The sequence below is a fragment of the Muntiacus reevesi genome, chromosome 2, assembly GCF_963930625.1.
Source record: "Muntiacus reevesi chromosome 2, mMunRee1.1, whole genome shotgun sequence".
Lineage (NCBI taxonomy): Eukaryota > Metazoa > Chordata > Mammalia > Artiodactyla > Cervidae > Muntiacus > Muntiacus reevesi.
Window position 1 is genome coordinate 155,863,736 of NC_089250.1, and position 21,035 is coordinate 155,884,770.

A 21,035-nucleotide genomic window follows, 5' to 3' on the forward strand; every position below is an offset into this window, starting at 1 on the left:
AGTCAGCCACTTAGCCAATTATGGAACGAGGCCGTCAGCTCCAAAGCTGGCGTGTTCAACTATGGCATGTAGGAAAAAAAAAAAAAAAAATTCCTAACTGAGCCTTACAAAGTCCCACGTGATTTCAGATTTTACTACTATAAGCATACTTTATAGTATAAGTAGAAGTATAATCATATAAACCAGTCTTTGATGTTCTCAAGTATACATCCCCAGACTTGGAGAATTTCCATATTTCCAAATGCCACGCCAGCATACATCTGCTCAGCTGTAAGATGGGGAAGTAACACCTGGCCTCCCAGGTGACCGGGAAGGATAACTGAGATTGTGTACTAATTTAAGAAGCACAGAGTCAAGTTGAGAGGGAACGCTGCATGCTCAGCTAGGCTTCCTCACCAGCATTTGCCACTAGGATCTGGATACTGTTTTACATGAAGGAGGCAAGAGGGCAGATGCCACCCTAAGGACTCAGGGTCAAGTGCATGCTGGGGATTTAACACTCCATGGACCAGCCCAGCAGGTAATCTCTATCAACACTCATAGTATCTGTGCCTAAGAAGCCATGCTTCTCCAAGACACCCAGATGCATTCTCTTAGGAGACCAAGAAATTCAGGTCATTAAAAAAAAAAAAAAAGGCCAAACAAAGGCTTAGGCATTAAAAACTCACATCACTGGTGAATTTTGAGATCTTGCACACATTCCTGAATTGAGGCGTTTCACAGTAGTTGATACTATGACCTTTACTACTTTCCAGATCCTTCTTATACTCCACCTTGGAAACCAAAACACCAGATGAACAAGAGAACCAAACCCAAAGTCACTCTTGAATAGGTCACCAGGGCTCAACTTAGGATATTTTTAGAAAACTTTCAACCGAAGATTTTAAAATATCAGGCATAGGCTACTGTAGGTCAACTAAATACACGTTTTCCTTTCAAATAGTGAATAAGTAAATAATCAGTTTGGTTCTGAATATTTAAAAATATATAGTCCCTTTTAAGAGTAAATACTTTAAGATTTTATATAGTATAGCTCAAAAAATGGCAAAATAGTTTTAGAAAACAGGAAAGTGGTCACTTCTGGGAACAGGTGTCTGGGGGGATGGCAGGACTTCTGGTCATGTTCTGTTTTTTGATCTGATTGCTTATTACAAAGATGAGCCCACTTGTGGAAATTCTTCCTATTGAACACTTATGATATATGCACTTCTCTGTATATATACTTCAGTAGAATTTAACCAAAAAAGTTACTTTACAAAAGAGTGTAATAAATGAGCACACATAAACGCAGAGTGCCTTCTAATTTTAAATGGCTAGTTGAACTCCTCTGGGTAGTTGTATGTAAGATGTGAGGTCATTATTAAATAGACTCCAAGTCGTTCCAGGTAATTAGAGAAGGCAGCTGAAGGCTAGTTACTATTAATAGAGGCAGGGCTGGTTTGTCTTACTAAATAAACATAAGGGCAAAAAGAAATGGAAGGTTCCCTTGTGATGCTTACCAGAGGAAATACAATTTATTATCATACTTATAAAACATTTGGTGGGAATATGCCTCTTAAAGTTTGCAAGATGCATCACAATGCTTATAATATGATATAAAATGAAGAAAGCATATAAAACTGTACACAGGGTTGAATTCTAATTCTATGAAAATATGTTTTTATATTCATATATTTATAGTATATTCACATAGAAAAGGCTTCCCTTGTGGCTCAGATGGTAAAGAGTCTGCCTGTAATGCAAAAGGCCTGGGTTCGATCCTTGGGTCAGAAAGATCCCTGGAGAAGGAAATGGCAACCTACTTCAATATTCTTGCCTGGAAAATCCCATGAATGGGGGAGCCTGGCGAGCTACAGTCCATGGGGTCGCAAAGAGTTGGACAGGAATGAGCAATTAACACTTTCAGGTAGGAAAAGGCCAAAATGCTAACAGTGTTATTCCTGGGTCTGGTTCTAGTTCTGTCCCTAGAAGCCTATCAAAACCAGAACAAGACACTTGACTTTTCCAGGTCTATGACAAAGCCAGGGACAAAAGACTGCAAATACCCCACCTAGATCTAATGTTCCATGAGTCAAAACACAAGATTCAGCAAACTTTTTCTATAAATGAGCAGATAGTAAACATTTGAGTTTTGGCAGGACGTACGTGTGTGTGTGTGTGTGTGTGTGTGTGTGTGTGTGGCAGGACGTACGTGTGTGTGTGTGTGTGTGTGTGTGTGCTGAGTCACTTCAGTTGTGTCCAACTCTATGTGACCCAAAGTGCTACTTGGGAAGCCCTGCAGGACATACCATCTCTATCAATTCTGTCTTTATCATTCAAAAGCAGATATACGATGTATTTCAATAAGACTTCATTTATAAAAACAGGCTGCAGGCCAGATTTGTTACTCAGGTCACAGTTTGCTGACCTCTGGCCTAGAGCATAAGAATCATATGGATAATTTGTTTAAACCGCAGGTTCTGGACTTCCCTGGTGGTCCCATGGCTAAGCCTCCACATTCCCAATGCAAGGGGCCTGGGTTCGATCCCTGGACAGGGAACCAGATCCCATGTGCAGCAACTACGACCTGGCACAGCCACATATACAATTTTTTTTTAAAATGCAGGTTCCAAGGGCTAGGCACCTATCCAGTATTTCTAAGTATCTGAAGTTTCTGATGATGCCCAGGAAATGTACACTCTTGTGATTCTGAGCAGCATCACAGGCTAAGGCACTTTTTGGAATAAAGGACTGACTCTCAGGAAAGAGAAGAAAAATCTTTTAGGATATCTGTGTATCTTTTTTTGAGTTTCAGACAACTTGTTAGATGAGTCCTATGCAGAGCCTTGCAAGAGGCTGACAACTCAAATGACTTCAGGGTCCTGATAGGTGATGCGAACAGAAAGAATCTGCTGTAAGAAACTCAAGAACAATAAAAAGGATATAGGGAACTAGAGGGGATATTCCCTTGCAAACAGCCCTAGCAATTCTAAAAATCCTAACCCCTTGGCCGGCCAAATGAAACACAGTCTCTGGCAGCCAGGTCCGCCTCTAAGGCAAGGGGAATTCACACAGCACACAGAGCTTCTTGGAAACCCGACTACAAAAACAAGACAATGAGGGAGGGTCCATGTTCAAAACACTCCTCATCTTTGATTTCCACTCTTTAAGAATGGCTTATGGTTATAAAGGCTGGCTCATCCAATATTCGGGCAACTAGAAATCTACTCCTGGGAACTTTGGAATATCCACAGCCCTGTGAGAATTTCAGGAGGAAACTTCTGAACCATCAGAGAAAGACTTAATTAGTTTGGTTCTAGGCTCTGTTATGAATTGCTTTTGACTATCTATTCGTTCTTTGGCAACTGGTAACGCGTGTGTAGTTCATGTGGCGTTAACATAGAATTTTTCATTCTGGGGTCACCCCTTCACTGTCTGTCGGAATCAAAGGAGGTAACAGCACAGAGATGCGGCCGTCCCCCTACGCACCTCACTCACGAGCTTGTTCACACTCTGAGCCCGCTTCAGAACCAAGTTGTCCTGGGCTGGGAGGGAATGATAATGTGCAGCGCCCTTCATCTTATTGAAGTCCTGCCTGTATTTTATCTGAAAGAAGCACACAAAGAACAACCAGAGTTGCTTTCATTCTCCAGGAGAGGAGTCACTCCACATCTACCCCACATTTCATGTCAACATTTATTTCATACAATTTTCTGGAGGAAAAAAACATCACATGGGTTTTTCCGCCACTAAGTCCCTACACCACTCACTCCCTTTTAGATTAAAATATTACTGCCCCCTTTCACATTTTTTACACTTTACATTCTAGTTCTGCATGAAGAAAGGTCTCAAAATGATCACACCTAGACGTATCATGCAAAAACCCATTCTGCCTTTGGTTTTAACAACCATTTCTCATCCAGCCTCGAGTGATGAATGTGTCCTTTATTTCCCCTCTCAGGACAAAGTGCACTTTTCTAGGGAAATGGGTAATAACTGAGTAGGAACAAAATAAAGAAGAAGGGCAAAGGGGGTATGAGACAAATGCTGGGCTTCTGATTGATCAAGATCAAGATGGTGAGAGATCTGCAGTGTGCATGTCATTTTACCAAGTGTAATGATAGCTTATCTTTCAAGGATGGCCAATTGGCTAACATTCTACAAATAAAAATTGTTTTATCAACTGGGTTATACCCAGTTTGATAATCATTCTGTTTATTTTAAGCAGCTATTCCTCTTGAGTGCTCAATTTCTAAAGTGGGTTATTTTGCAAAGACTCTTCTAACTCCATCTTATTTGGCTGGACTGGTATCTGCCCTTGCTTCAGCTGACCTCAAATAAGTGATGTGGTTTGTCCATGTCAGTCTGCTTTAAAGCAGACAAATGTGACCTAACTGTATGAACCCAAAAAGCAGATGTCGGAAATCTGGTTAGGAATTGAAGGTTAACATTCTGCTTTGACTCAGCTCTGAAAAATTTAACTGGCTGTAGGTTACAGCAAGCATAGCCTCCAAAGTCTCATTTTTCCTCTGCTTCTGTGGCTCTGTGGGTTGTCGCAATGAGGTACTTACATCACTAGCGAGTTCGTTGGCTTTCTTGGCATTCTGATAAGCTGGGGTGATCATGGCCGGGAAGCTACCCTTCCCTCTGTGCTCACCATACTCTTCTGAGTAACCCTGCGGGGTCAATCGGAAATTTTAATCCGGGTACTTCCCTGGTGGTCCAGCAGTTAAGAATCTGGGGTCATAGGTTCTATTCCTGGCTTGGGACCTAGGATCCCACATGCCGCAGGGGCAACTAAGTCTGTGCATCACAACTGCTGAGGCTGAGTGCGGCAACTACCGAAGCTCAAGTGCCCTAGAGCCTGTGTTCTGCAACAGGAGAAGCCGCCACAACGAGAAGCTCTGAGAAGCTCACGCACAACAGTCAGAGAGAAGCCCCTGCTCACCGCAAACAGAGAAAGCAAAGCAACAAAGACTCAGTGCAGCCAAATAGATAATTAGCTAATTTTAAAACACTTTAATCAGTAATGCTCTTTCACTGGAATGGGTAGGGGATTAACAATGATCTCTCCTACATCTCTTGTCCTTACATCTCCTGTTCCCATGGAGGCCTGTCCACACTGAACCCTCCTGTGTTCACCCCTAAGAGCAGGACATGTGGTTATTGAGCTGGTGGACTCTGGAGGCAGACCCACCTGCTATTGTCCAGCACACTTACTGGGGTCAGCAATAAGTAAACGGAAATGACTATCATTGGCATCGTTGTTCCCATCAGATAAGTTAAGACGCTGTATGAGTCTCCTAGGCACACGGAATAAACATTTCTTAAAAGACACCAGGAAAGTCCCTCTGTCTTTCAAGGGTCTTGAATGCTACTGTTCGAGGACCTGTAGGCAGATCTACGCAGAGAGGCACTGATATCCCACAAACTGCCTCCCCCAACAATGGATTCATTTCATTTACCAATAAAGGAAGGTTATATAACAATTTGAATTTTTGATATTTGGAGGAAAAGACTTCAAATTTCCATAAGATGATCTCAACTGGGACCAAATGTATACTTCAAACTAAGTATTACAATCTGAGTCTCGATTTCTTCCTTCCTCCCCACCACATCACCCTGCCACTCCCATAAAGGAGAACCTTCCTTCTCATGGAAATGTCCTCACGTTTGTTCTAAGTCGCTTCAGTGACATCCAACTCTTTGCGACCCTACAGACTTAGCCCACCTGGCTCCTCTGTCCATGGGATTCTCCAGGCAAGAGTATGGGAATGGGTTGTCATGCCCGCCTCTATGGGATCTTCCCAACCCAGGGATCGAATCCGAGGCTCTTACATTTCCTGCATTGGCAGGCAGGTTCTTTACCACCAGCGCCACCTGCATGGAGAAGGCAATGGCAACCCACTCCAGTGTTCTTGCCTGGAAAATCCCAAGGACGGAGGAGCCTGGTGGGCTGCCATCTATGGGGTCGCACAGAGTTGGACACGACTGAAGTGACTTAGCAGCAGCAGCAGCAGCACCACCTTGGAAGCCCCACTTTCCCTGGCAGTCAGGAACCAGATGCACTTCAAAACTCCATCAGATGCTACCATCTCTCCGGGGAACTCCTCCCTCACTCCCGGGCCTGCCCCAGGCAGAACCGGCTGCTTCCTCATCTGTGCTCCCATCGATCTGAAACAACCCTTAGTGCGTCCCCTCGGGCTCATGACTCCATCTCACTCTGGCCTCCTCCGTGGTGGGGCTGCCCGGCTCCAGAAACACCATCCCGAGTCTGGCACACTACTCTCTTATATGAAACAGTTGGGTCAAATTAGAATGCCCAGGGTTCCTTTCTACCCAGTAATGACAACTGCTTAGCCCAAGAGCTCCTTTTTGGTCGGCTGCCAGAAGGTTCTGGGCCACATGTAGTAAGTGAAAAAAGTTAAGCTAAAAAAATAATAATAACAAAGACTCAAATTCTTTGGTAGCCTCCTTGTGCCCTTTCTGCATTATGATTCGGAGTTGGTTTGTAGCTTTATTTTAACGTCTCTGTTTATATGAATATATGCTGTGTATGTAAATCTTTTTTTTTTTTAGTATGTAAATCTTTTTGAGACACTTCATCCTATTGGGAAGGTGACTGGTTACAAATAATAGATTGCATGCTAAAGTCCATTAACCTAAAAAATATGCATTAAAAAGAATGAAGTGTTTTGTCATTTAGGCATTACAGATATTTATAGTTCATCTGACTGCCTGTTTCTCTCTCACTTCCTGCTACTCTCACCCTAACGAGTCACGTAAATCATAATGAAACACCACAGGGGATGGAGTCCTCTTGACTGATAACTGCTGGTGGTGCTATCAAACCAGACTCAGTTTGATTCTTGTATTTGTTATTATCACGATTCCATGTGCTGTGTGCTCAGTCACTTAGTCATATCAGACTTTTTGCAGTCTCATGGACTATAGCCCATCAGGCTCCTCTGCCCATGAAATTTTCCAGGCGAGTTCACTAGACTGAGGTGTCATTTCCTACTCCAAGGGATCTTCCCAACCCAGAGATCAAACCCATGTCTCTTGTATCTCCTGCATTGGCAGATGAATTCTTTACCAGTAGCGCCACCTGGGAAGCCCATTATCACGATTGGAAACTTCAATCAAAATGCCCTAATAATCAAGGCTCCACTCTGGCACTAGGAAGTTAGATTTCATCACTCTGTATAGAAAGGCCTAGACACACATAAGAAATTATATGTGTGTAATAACAGTGGTAGATAGGATGGCCCAAATATAGAACAAAATATTTTCTGCTGAATATGGAAGCCAGGTATTTTTAAAACTGACTTTGAAAAGTTGTCCAGAGCATCTGAGCAACATATTTACAACATAAAACGAATAAAAACATATTTTGGGGTTTTCCTGGGGGCTCAGAGGTAAGGAATCTGCCTGTCAATGCAGGAGACATGAGTTTGATCCCTGATTCAGGAAGATCCCACATGCCACAGAGCAAGTAAGCCCATGTGTTACAACTATTGAGCCTTTGCTCTAGAGTCCACGTGTCACAACTGCTGAAGCCTGTGCACCCTAGAGCCTGTGCTCCGCAACAAAGGAGACTATTGCAATGAGAAGCCTGCACACTCCAACTAGAGAGTAGCTCCCACTCACTGCAACCAGAGAAAAGCCCACACAGCACCAAAGACCCAGCACCACCAAAAATAAATAAATAAATACAATTACAAAAAATATTCTCATTGAGCTTTAAGCACTAAGAGACCATTTGACTAACAATTACTGTGGAATTTAATAAAATGGCCTTTATAAATTCAAACATTTGTGTTCAGACAGACATTTGCAAAGGGGTTGAAACCTATATTTATTTAAAGTTTCACATGAAACATGTATATTATCATATGTGAAACTAATTGCCAGTCCAGGTTCGATGCTTGAGACAGGGTGCTCGGGGCTGGTACACTGGGATGACCCAGAGGGATGGGATGGGAAGGGAGGTGGGAGGGGGGTTCAGGATGGGGAACACATGTACACCCATGGTGGATTCAGGTCAATGCATGACAAAACCAATACAATATTGTAAAGTAAAATTAATTAACTAATTAATTAATTAAAAATTTAAAAAAATTAAAGTTTCACATGAATATATCCCCCAATATAAGCAACTCAGTTTTCTGAAGAAGAGAAGTCAGTTATTTGTTTCCTTTTATAAATTATATATATCGAATAAGTCACATGTGTTGTAAAGTCTACTCGGTGCCAAAAAATTTAAACAACTGTCGAATTAAGAGAAAAATATCAACTAAGCCCAACTGAACATACTCTTCCAGTACACACATTTAATCTTCCAACATTCTTTAGTTACAATCACGAAAAAATAGTGTTCCATTTTCCTCTTATAACAGCTGTCTAGTACCAGAAAATACAGGGGGATATGCAAATAAAATTAGCTTGTAATTGTCACTCAATCTTTCTACATCCTGTCAAGATGTAGTTCACTGAAGAAATGAAACTGAGAAAAAAAGGCATAAAGCAATATGCTTTTTTTCCCCTCTCTGGCATATTGCTTTATCTGGCAACCTAGATAAGAAATTCACTTTCTAAGAAAAAGAATCCTGCTACTCAGCGAAATAGTTTTCAATACATGCATTGATCCCTTTGGTACCACTATGTAGTGACAGGCTAAACACAGCCAGTCTGAGTCCTCAGGATTTTTCTTCAATGAATAGGTGAGGATGCTTTATTCCTAGCAAATGCACCATTCCAATATAGGTCCTTTAGTTTTTTTTTAAAAAAAGAAAAGATAAAGTACTTAGAATTTGTTTTCCTAAGTGAGTCAAGTTGAAACCTGTGTAATTGTTTGCCTGCTACTTTTCGGCTTTGAAATCCACTTTCCATAAATAGGACAAATATAAACGATATCCCAATCCCTGAGTAAACTGTCACAGGTTGGGTCACGGGCTAGAGGGTTGCCAAACTGAGACCTGACCATCCAAAAGGGTAGTCTCCCAGGAAGTCACTTTATCACATACCTGGCCATACTGGTCCATGTATTCCTTTGGCAATGGGCCCTCAGCTCCAGCAGCAGGGCCAGCCACTCCCTTCATTTCTCTTTGATATTGTTGATGGTATCTCACCTATTTGAAGGGGAGAGAAGGATACACCTGGTAAATTTAGCCTCTTATGCACACGGGTCAGAAGAGTCAAAATGAATGTCTACGGAAAGTTCTTTTTCTGCTGGAGTCTAGGGAGTGTGTCTTAGACATAAAAGTGCCAGATCATTGGTCTAGTAAAACTGACTGAAAAGTCTGAAGGAAAGTTCCTTCTTGGATCCACAGTGCGCACAAAAGAAGGCAGGAAGTTGGACTCGCCAGGTCTGGGTAACTTTCTGACCTCTCCCCTCACGTGACAACGTTGCCCGGGACACTTACATCACTTGCCAGCTCGTTGGCTCTTTTGGCTATCTGATAAGCAGGTGTGATCATAGCAGGAAAACTGCCTTTCCCTCTCTGCTGTTCATAGGCCTCTGTGTATCTCACCTGGGAAAAGAAATATTTTGAATCACATACCACAGTCCCACCATCTACCAGGCAATCTGAGTGAGAAGTCCTGCTAAGGGCTCTCATAACACCTGCATATCTCCCATCAGATCTCTTAGGCAATGTAGTAAGTTTAGTGTTTGATGGACCCTTATTTACCATTTTATTCCCAACACTCAGTGTCTGGTACATGGAGATGCTCAAGGCAGAATTCAACACATACTTGTGAGCAGCTGGTGCAGGCCAACCAAGGCAAGTGGAAGCCACTCGTTAAGCTGAACCTGGATTCCTGCTTAAACTTCCCAATCAGAACAACACTAAGTTTTCCACCTTATTATGCTGTGGAGCAACTGGAATCGAAAAGGCAAATGGTACAAATTCTTTGGAAGTTCTATTCTGTAATTTGCAGTGACAAGGAGAGAATTCTTTCAGGTTAATCAGAAATATCTAGTTTGTTACTAATACCGTGTAAACTTTTCTAAGGAGGAGTTTTCACGTGGTCCGTGCTAGCTGCTGAATCTGACCTGACCACCCTTCTCCATGTTAGGAAAGAGTGGGGAACCTTAAAGAAGAGTCACAGTGTCTGGCCACCATTGTCATTGCTTTCTTTTCTTCTTGGCCACTGCACATGGCATGGGATTCCACAGACTTCCCTGGTGGCTCAGACAGTAAAGAATCTGCCTGCAATGTGGGAGACCCAGGTTCAATCCCTGGGTCGGGAAGATCCTCTGGCAAAGGGAATGGCAACCCACCCCAGTATTCTTGCCTGGGGAAATTCCATGGACAGAGGAGCCTGGCAGGTGGCACTCCATGGGGTCGCAAAGAGTCAGACATGACTGAGCAACTAACACACGAATGGTATGGGAGATCCTAGTTCCCAGACCAGGGATTGAACCCAGGTCCCCCTGCAGTGGAAGCGTGGAGTCCCAACCACTGGACCGCCAGGGAAGTCCCTAGCTTCTATCATTTCTTACATCACTTTGAAGCTGTCCACCAGCCTTGGCCCGGAGCAGCTCGGGGGTATCCGCCACTGTGCTGAACCTGGAGATGCGCTCATCATGCCCTCTTTTGTACTCCACCTGGCGAGGAGACAGCACGGAGTCAAGGTCACACCCAGCAGCCTTTGTAGGACCTCTCCCTGCGACTGAGCTGAAGCTACACCACTGGGCAACACTTAAGGCAATCTATGGCAACACTTAAGGCAATCTATGGCAAGTCTTTCTGGCTTGCTTTATGGGCTCCTCTCCAAAAACATGCACATGTGTTCAGTCCAAGAGCGCGCCAGGAACTGCTAAACTTTGTCTCCATAACAATCACATGAGGCAGGACTATGATTTCCCCATTTTACAGATGAGCAGCTGGGGAACAGAGAGGTTAAGTAATTTGTGCAGGGTCCCATCGCTACGAAGCAAGAGAGCCAGGATTCAAATCCCGATATAGCTGGCTCCAGAATCTGAGCTCTAAATCAACCAGCTATACTGTTCTTCAGTAGGATCTGCCATCCTCCTAATAAAAATTAGTGTCCTTGATGCTTAACCTCGAAAAATTATTTGGTTCAGTTTTGGGGTGAACAACATGGTCTTCTCTCCATTGATAGAGGAGGGACGGGCATAGATAATGACTGATACAGAAAAGGTAAGTCACAGTCTTCTTTGTAATATCGTACTCAGGGTACCTACTGCCCCCCAAAGAACTCTCCTGTTGGATTTTACCTGAATCCTAGGGATTCACTAAAGATAAAAATTAGTGTAATCAATGGCGAGTAAGCACTAAGACACTCACTTGGCTGGCCAGCTGGTTGGCGATCTTGGCCCTTTGATAAGCAGGTGTGATCATGGCTGGAAAACTCCCTTTGCCTCTCTGTTGCTCATAGTCTTCTGGATACTCCTGTTGGTCAGACCAATGTCAGCATGAGAACCAATAGGATCTCCAATGAGAACGAATAAAACTGCAATAGCAAGCATCATCAGAACCAATGCAACTGGATGTATACAGTACTAGGACAATATTTTGGTCTCCTGGAATAAATTTGAAAATTATTCACTCGGTGATTTAAATTAACACCTTCAAGGCTGAAGAAATCGTATTTCCCAGGTCAAAGAGTTTCCCCTTCAATGTTTATATCAAACTCTGTGGAACCTGGCACAACCCAAGGGAGGCCCCTTGACTCAAAGGCTTGTAAGATAATGCAGCAATTATTATGCAGGAGACCCTTCAGCAACTCATCCACTAGACACAGTTCTGGACTTCCCTGGTAGCTCAGTCAGTATAAAGAATCTGCCTCCACTGCAGGGGACCTACGTTAGATCCCTGGGTCAGGAAGATCCCCTGAAGACGAAAATGGCAACCCACTCCACTATTCTTGCCTGGAAAGTCCTTATGGACAGAGAAGCCCAGCAGGCTCCTCAGTCCATGGGCCCACAGTCCATGGCGGGCTCTACAGTCCACAGGGTCGCAGAGTTGGACACGACTTAATGACTAAACCACCACCAGACACATTTCTACAGTGCTGGGAGTGAAATATCTGTTCTTTTCTCCTCCTTACTTTGAATATCTCTGCTAGTCTGCTTTCCTAACAAAACACAGCACCTTAGCAACTATGCTTCAGTTGTTTTCTCTCCGTGTGCTAAAGAAAAGTTACTCAAGACTAACAATATTTTCCAAAGTGGCTTCTTCAAAGGACAGGTGCCCTGGGTTTAGGGAGAGAACTAGAGGATACAGCATGCAGATCATTAAGGAATTCCATAACCTGGGGTAAAATTGTCTTTCCTACGATGAAAACCTACTAAGATCTCTCTTATGGTGCGACAGGTCCAAAATCTAAAATAGGGCATCAGGGCTGGTTCTGAAAGCTCTGGAAGGAAATCCATTTCTTTGCTTTGTCCAGCTTCAAGAGGCTGTCTACAGTGCTTGGTTTACAGCCCCAGACAACTTTGACCTCTGCTTCTGTTGCCACATCATCTTTTCTCTGACTCTGACTCTCCTGCCTCCCTCCTTATAAGCACCCTTGTGATCACATTTGGTCCCCGTTAATCATCCAGGATAATCTTCCTGTCTCAAGATCCTTACCTTAATTAGGAACTTGAGTTTAGCAGATACAAACTACTATGTATAAAATAAAAAACAAGGTCCCATTGGATAGCACAGGGAACTATATTCATTATCTTGTAATTAACTATAATGGAAAAGAACATGAAAAAGAATATATGTGCATGTATATGTATACATATAACTGAATCACTCTGCTGTACATCAGAAACTAACACAAGACTGTAAATCAACTATATGTATGTTTGTTCCATCGCTGAGTCATGTCTAACTCTTTGCAACCCGATGGACTGTAGCCCACCAGGCTCCTCTGTCCATGGGATTTTCCAGGCCAGAATACTGCAGTGGGTTGCCATTTCCTCCTCCAGGGGATCTTCCCAACCCAAGGATCAAATCCATGTCTCCCATGTCTCCAGCCTCTCCTGCATTGACAGGCGGATTCTTTACCACTGAGCTACCTGGGAAGCAAATCAGCTATACTTCAATTAAAAAAATCCCTACCTTCATCATATCTTTGGCCATGCATAGTAGCATATTCATAGGTTCCAGGGACTAGGACATGGGAATGTTTGGGAGAGGGCCAGTATTCTATCACAACCTTAATGAACATTCAAGCTAACTGCTAAGGTAATTTTCTAGGGCCCTTACCTCACCCAGTGACTTTCGTGCCTCCACCATCCTTACGATTTCAGGGTCTGGCAGAGCTCCTGGGCACCAGGCATTCCCTTCCCTATATCCACTCCAATAGGCTCTCTGGAGAGGAAAAACACAGAAGCATACAAACACACAGCCCACACACTTGCTTGGTAAGATCACCCTACCTACCCCACCCTCCCAGCAATGCTCACCTACATCGTCAACATAAGATAGAAAAGACAGAAATTCTCTAAAAATGATAAACTCCTCCTGATACATGGCAGGTCTCAGCTAACCAGGATGTTCATTTTTTTCAAACTAGAAAATAACCTAATCTCCTAAATAACCAAAACTTTCAGAGATTGACTGATATCATAGCAGTTCCAAACGTAACTTAACATTTTTTTGGCTCATCACTGCATCAAGATGGGGCAGCAGGGAGTTGCTGTAGACAGGTCATCTGAGATTAATCAGCATTATACAGCCAAGCTTCAAAATCCTGCTACCTGTTGTGTGCCAAGCACTAGATTAAGCAATTAACACTAGGAAAAGAAAATCAAAAAAGAAAAAAAAGAAGACAAAGTTCCTCTTTTAAGATATGTGTGGTTTATCTAGGGAGACAAAACTAACACATGAAACAATTAGCGATTAGAAAATGCTTGGTGCTTAAATGTACTGTATTGAAGATAAACACAGTGAGAGTTTTGAAAAAGCAATCTCCATGTGAGGGCCTCTGATTTGGACAGAAATTTGAGCTGGACCTCCAGGGATGAGGTCAGTTGCCAGATGATGCAAAGGGACAAGAAAAAGCATCTGCTCAACGAGTCTGTTCCATGGAGGCAGAGATTTTTGTCTGTTTTGTGCATTGATGTATTCCAGCAGCCTGGAATAGTGCCTGGCATATAATACTCAATAAATACATGCTGACTTTAAAAAAGAAAAAAAAAAACACATGTTGGATAAATTCTAAGAGTGGGGACTGCCATGAATAAAAGCATGAAGGCAATGATAGACTTCGTGTGACAGACCATGAGGAAATGGATTTGACTGGAATTGAGGGGAAGAGATAGGGAGCCAAGTGGGCTGGAGGTATGGCAAATTGGACAGTTTGGGTAGAACCATCCTTTGGCAATCTGAAAAGTCAGATCATTCATATGTGAAAATACGCTCAACTAGACTCGCAATCAGGAAAGTTTAAATAGAAAAAACCAAGATACAGGTTGTCAAAACTTTTGTCTGGTAATACCAAGTATTGTGAGAATGTGGGAAACAGACCATGGAGGTCTTCTGTAGACCACTGGAATGACAAGATGGATAAAAGAAAGCTTAACCAATTCCCTCTAGAAGTAATGCTGACTACACATGTCATCTGCACAATGTGTCACTCTTTTCTCTGCTTCCAAACCTGTTTATAACTCTCGCCTCACCTCATCCACCAGTGGTTGCCTGTTAGATGCAGCAGCCTCATCCTTGGATTTCATGTCCCAGTGAAAAACTGACTTAAACCGTTCACCATCCTCTTGGCCATCGATCTGCACAATGAAGATGTTGTCAGTAATGCTTCCATCAGACACGAGAAAGGTAACAAATAATATAGAACTAAATTGGGAGGGGGAGCGGATCCTAAGTCTCAACTGCAGAGCATCTTAACTGTACTACAAGCCACACTGCTGACAAGTGTCACCACCGGCTTCATCTGTACCACCAGCCAAGTGGCACGCGGACAGCACCTACTGTGTGAAAAGCTCTATTTTGCAGTGCAAATAAAAAGACAATGTCTCTACAAGCTTATCGCCCAGCACCAAGTATTCAGCTTAGAAAACACTAGACATGAGAGCAGTGGTTCCTAACTAGCCTGTGCAACACTCAGGGAGCTTGTTAAATGCCGGCTCCTCAAATTCATGTAGGTGTTCTGCTATGCTTTATGATTCCACCTTTCACATCTTGATCCATAACATACCTTGTATTAATGTTTATGTACAGATATGAGGCAGGGATCAAGGTTCGTTTCTTCTATCTAAGTGTCCAGTCACTCGGGTACCATTTATTTAAAGATGATTCTTGCTACACTGAATTGCAGTGGTGCCTTTGCTGTAACTCAGGTGACCACATATGTGCAGCTCTATTTCTGAACCTTGTATGGTTTTCCACTGACCTGTCAATTCTTATGCCAATACTGTTACACTGAGTTAACAACTACAAGAGGCACCCTGGTGGCTCAGATGGTAAAGAATCCACCTGCAATGTAGGAGACCTGGGTTTGATCCTTGGGTGGGAAAGATCCTCTGGAGAAGGGAATGGCAACCCACTTCAGTATTCTTGCCTGGAGAATTACATGGACAGAGGAGCCTAGAAACCTGGTCACCTAAGTCCTTTGATTTTGTTCTTCAAGATTTCTTGGCCATTCTAGAATCGTTGTATGTTCACATCAATTTTAGAATCAGTTTGTCAATTTTTATGAAAAACACCAGAGTTTTGGCTGGGACTGCATTGAATGTGTCGATCAATTTGAAGAGAACAGACATCTAACCACATCTTCATGACTTTGGAATAGGCAAAGATTTTTTAAGGAGAACATAAGAAGAACTAACCACAAAAGAAAAATATCGGGGCTTAGGTTCAAACCCAGATATCATAATGTTTGAGATCCAAGATGGAGCCCAGAAATCTGCAACTTAAACAAGTTGAAATTTAAATCATTAATTTTACAGATGAGGAAAGAAGCTCAGAGAAGAAAAGTAAACTTATTGAAATCATTCAGCAGGTTAGCAAAGCCAGGTTCAGAACCTGGGAATTCTAGTTCCCTGTCAAGGGCACTTTGTCTGGGCTTGTTTAATGCAGCACTAACATGTATATTTTTAAGTACATAAGTTGAGAAATCTTTACATGCCTTTTCTCTTGGCTATTGAGAAATTACCTTGAACACTACATAAACTCACAGCAAAGTTTCTTGTAAACAGCTCCCTGACATTTGGGGCCAGTTCATTTCCTATTGGGGGCAGCCTGTCTAGCTCATGGCAGGATGCTGAGCAAGATGGGTGGTCTCTATCCACCAGATGCCACCGGTATTCTTACCTTCCCAGTTTTGACCAGAAAAAGTCCCTCAGACATCACCAAATATCCCCTAGGGGACAAAACTGCCCTCCTTTAGAGCCACTGACTAAAGGAATCAGAATCACGTGACCAAAGTACACAGGAATCTGTATTTTCTGCCCTTCTCCCACAGTATAGGCAGCAAGGGGGGTGCCTGCCTCCGTAGAGACCTCTCACAGGGCTCATGACTATTCGGAGGAAATAGGAAGAAGAAAAAAGCCATAAATGTTATTTGTGGAGTAAGGAAGCATTAAGGGCTGAAGTTCATTCTCTTAATAGGAGAAAATCTAGATGTTCTATTCTGCTAAAAGTTCCATTCACACCTACCAAACAGGAAATTCTGTCTTAGTAAATATTTATTTATGCATTTATTTTTCGAAGAGTGACATTTAAAAAAAACAGAAAAATGCTGACAGCTTCAAATGCCATTTCACCTTCATCGCCATAACTGAAGAATCCCTTTCTTTCCTTTTTTAATTTTAGCACATGCACTATGAATCTGTTTTTCATTCAATTGGCAAAGTCTCCCAGAGAAGAAAAGGGAGTGAGAATGCAGTCCACAACATTCCCCAGAGGGGCTGTAAGATCTGGGGTCTAGAAGGGACATGAGTGTCCACTTGATTTTTCCCCTGGTGGGAAAGGAGGAGAAAGGGGTCTCAGCAGTCAGTTGTTCTGTACACACGCACACACACACATGCACACGTATACACATATATGCATACATACACAGACACACACATGTGTGTACACGCATGCACGCATATGCATGTACACACATATGCAAGTGTATACACATGCATGTAAACACACATCCACCATATACACACAGAGATAACACACATATACATATACACGCATACCATACACATACACAAATGTGCACACAGGCATGTATATACACATTCACATATATCCGCACATGTATATACACTGTGTATACACACATGTATACACATGCACACATATTTACACCTACATACACACATACATATACTCGCCATATGCAAACACACATATTCACACACATACACACATATTCACATAGATCTGAACTAACACACACACACAGGCTTCCTGGGAAGCTCACGTCATTGCCTATGGCTGGAAATAGAATGAGCGATAATCTCGCTCCAGGTCCGGCCTGTCATACAAGTAACAAAAAAGTGATTTCACCACCACTTCAAAGGAAGGTAAGTATTGCCTGATCTGTTGTAAGATTTTGTAAGAGGGACATGCCAGTTGATACCTCACTGAGGGTGGAAAATAGAGATATTATGGATCTTTTTGTGACAAATACAAACAATATTCTGATATATAAGTACACCTCCTTGTATTCAATCTCTGGGCAAACTCTGGCCTCAGAGTTGCTGAAATATCTGGATGTTTGTAAACATAAACAAGTGCTTTTTTTCTCCTTCTGGATAGTTTGCCACACCCTAAGTACATGGGAATAGGGTGACTGAGCAGTTTAGGATACGGGTCCTAGAGTGATAAAGGTCTGGATTTGTACCCATTCAACAGGCCTGGTAAAACTGGGTAAATTACTTAACTTCTGTGAGCCTCAGCCTCCCCAACTGTAATATAATACTGCAGAGGGAAGAATATTCTTTTGGGAAGAATAAGTGAGATTATACAGATAAAGGGTGTTGCAAAGTGTCTGGCACTCTGTCGAACTGAGAGTTAAATTCAGTACTGTCAATTTTGTGTGAGATGTTAAGAGACAAAAACAAACAACAACAAAACCCACACAAACAAGCAAAAACAAAAAGGATTTTTGAAAGCAAAAAGAATCAGCCTTCTCTGTAATCAATGGCTCATGAATTCTTCAGGCTTCTCAATTGTTAGAAGTCAATGATAGATACATGAACAACTCTCCAAGCCTCAGTTTCCTCACCAGTAGAATGGGATAATAATAGTATTTACTCTATTGGATTGTAATGTGTTAAATTAGTTAAGTAATTACACAGTAAATGTTACCTAAGCTTGTTAAAAAAAAATAATAAACTCACAACTGGAGCAAAGCACTTAGTGAAATAAGCTAGTTGGCAGTTATGTATAGAAAGCCATGGTAAGGATAAGTTCAACCTAAACCATCTTCTTGAGGAGGACGTGGCCTGGGCAGGCAGGAGAGTCAGGGTGAGGTAACATGAGGAAGGCAGATTACTAGAGAGCCTTCCACCTCCTGTGTCATTCTCTAATTTTAGAAAGCTGCTAGTTCCACCCCATAAAACAACATGCTATGAGGCCTGGGGGAGGCAAGTGAAATGATTCATCATTTTAATAAATGCAAGCGTTCAATCAATAGTTATCTGACAAAACTCTACTGTTAGTTTTTCAAAACAGGTTCGTTAATCAGTATGGCCTCCTGGCCTACCAAAACACCAGTTACAGATCAGAATATCTCTGACCTACCCCTACCCGTGGGGAAAGAGGTCTTAAACACTACCGAATGCAGAGAGATTTAATAGTGTGGAACTAGAGGTTTCCATGTTTGTACCCAAATATAATGGGGAAAGAAAGGGCTTTGTAATATTTTACAACTATATGAACTTTGTTTTGTGTATTAAGCACCTGGTGTATGCATGGCCTGCTGTATCAATGTGTACAGAACTGACAGGCACAAGGAGATTAAAATGGATACAAGATCCTCAGATATTCAAGCTGGATTATCCTGTATGGGCCTCTATGTTGTGGCAGGACAAACAGCAATATTTGTTACTCAAACATGGCTAGGTATAAACCTGCCCATTTTCTGCCTATATGTGAACCTGCCCATTTTCTCCATATTTACAAAAACCTAAGAAGTGCCTGAGCTACGAAAATTTCTTTAAACACTATTTTGAAATTCAAAATTAAGTAACTTACCCCACAAATGGCCTCTGGAGGTTTCCTCACATTTAGATTTAATGGAGTGTAATAGACACTTGTAAAAGTGTTGTTCTTGGGGTTATGGCTACAAAAGTAGATGTAAATCAGAATTAGAAATGTACTTTATCCAAGATGACTGAGTGACTATTCTTAAAGGAAGAGTCACTTTTTACATCAAAATAATATAAGATGTAATAATTAAATTCAAGAGTTTCCAGGCAATGAGGCATAAAGAAAGAAAAGCAAATCAAACAAATTCAACCTATTTAACATAAACACCAAATTTAACTGGAAATTATTTACCTGAAATTATTTAAAAGAAAACATTTTAAAGCTTTCTGTATATCCACAGCAATTACACTATTCTGCACAATCTTTAATAATTTGACATGGGGTTATAGAGGATAGATTTTGTCTTTCACTTGTAAGAAATTTGAAATTTTCAACTTTCTGTCCATTGCATAAAATCCTGTGTCAGATCTCTTTAATGACTGTATGTAAGTAAAAATTTTTGAGAAGACATTTCTTGGGTTCTTGGATATAACCCTGGAGTGTAGGATTTGAACCTCTGGTTGGTTACTTACTTAAAAAAAATAATAATAATAATAATTCAAGAGGTGGTGGGGAGGGGCATCAAACACTTACGCGTGACAGTATGGCTTTTTCTGGTGACTCACAAAGTTATTCACCGATAGCATCATCTTGCAAACTTCACAGTGAAAACAAGCTTTGTGCCATATCTAGAAACCAAACAGAAAAGATTGAGCAAAATTACCTTTTCTTTCGTTCTTAGGAATCTTATATATTTCTGGGCAAAAAAAAAAAATGAGCTTTAGGGATAAAATGGTGATAAAACTCACAATTTTTTTTTTTTTTTGAGACAATACAGGAGATGTAGCTAGAAATGGGTAGAACTGAAGAAAAGTGGGGAAAACATCATATCTTGGTGGCTCAAAGGAACCCACATGTCCATATGTGATAAGATATATTTCCCAAGTTTGTGACAATCTGCAAAGGCTAAGAAATGTCTACTGACCTGGTCTAGACAGTTGATCTTCTCAGCAGGGTACACTCCGTACCCACACCTAGAGCAAGCCTGCACATTCATCGTGAAGTCTGAAGAGAAAAGACCAAGAACAGGCAAGAAATCCAAGGAGAAGCCGCTGTCTGGCTGTTCAAGTCTCCAAAATCCTGACTCCTACTAAACTCCTGTGGGCACCTTGACCGTTCAGAATCCAACCTCCACTCTCCTCTGCTGACCTTCTGGTTTGAAGTCGGCGGCTGGATGGTTTTTAAAGCTGCCACTTACTCAAAGGGCTATTTTGGAGACTTGCTCGGCACGCATGCGTCTGGGTAATAAGGTGGAGGTATTTCTAGCTGACATGTTTCTCTAAATAGAAGAGTGAACTCACAACAGCATCATGTTTATGTGGATGACCAAATCCTTGTGTATGATCAGGCAGCATGCAGTAGTTTAACACTAGCTGTGATCATAACCCAAGAAAAGAAGCCAAAGGCATACCCCACACCCTCATACAACAACTAAATGAGAAAAGCTTGCTCTGTGAGGCCTGTGATTAAAGCAGAAAGTCCAACTCACCCCTCCAAAGAAAATGAAAAAGGATTTATTCACTCCATGGAGGGTAAATACCATATTTGAAATTTAGCCTTATCTCTTAAAAATGTTTCATATCACCCAACCATAAAAAGAATGAAATAAGGCTACTTGTAGCAACACGCATGGACTTAGAGATGATTGAAAGTAAGTCAGACAGAGAAAGACAAATACTATATGATATCACTTATATGTGGAATCTAAAACATGATACAGATGAATGTATCTGAAACAAAAAAGACTCACAGAAATGGAGAACAGAC

The 21,035-nt window shown here is 41.8% G+C and overlaps 1 protein-coding gene across 2 annotated transcripts in view; it reads right to left on the reverse strand.

Annotated features, from left to right (window-relative positions):
• NRAP (nebulin related anchoring protein) overlaps positions 1–20,429 on the reverse strand; it is a 75,027-nt gene extending 54,598 nt beyond the window's left edge. For both annotated transcript variants that reach the window (XM_065923377.1, XM_065923376.1), the window contains exons 1-12: positions 20,194–20,429; positions 19,803–19,897; positions 19,155–19,242; positions 14,624–14,728; positions 13,209–13,313; positions 11,295–11,399; positions 10,487–10,591; positions 9,405–9,512; positions 9,006–9,110; positions 4,551–4,655; positions 3,469–3,585; positions 669–773 (exon numbers count right to left, since the gene is read on the reverse strand). In XM_065923377.1, the coding sequence (XP_065779449.1) occupies positions 669–773; positions 3,469–3,585; positions 4,551–4,655; positions 9,006–9,110; positions 9,405–9,512; positions 10,487–10,591; positions 11,295–11,399; positions 13,209–13,313; positions 14,624–14,728; positions 19,155–19,242; positions 19,803–19,897; positions 20,194–20,265 (1,215 nt within the window). In that variant the 5' untranslated portion in view covers positions 20,266–20,429. The remainder of the gene's footprint in view (positions 1–668; positions 774–3,468; positions 3,586–4,550; positions 4,656–9,005; positions 9,111–9,404; positions 9,513–10,486; positions 10,592–11,294; positions 11,400–13,208; positions 13,314–14,623; positions 14,729–19,154; positions 19,243–19,802; positions 19,898–20,193) is intronic.
• Positions 20,430–21,035: the final 606 nt, after the last annotated feature.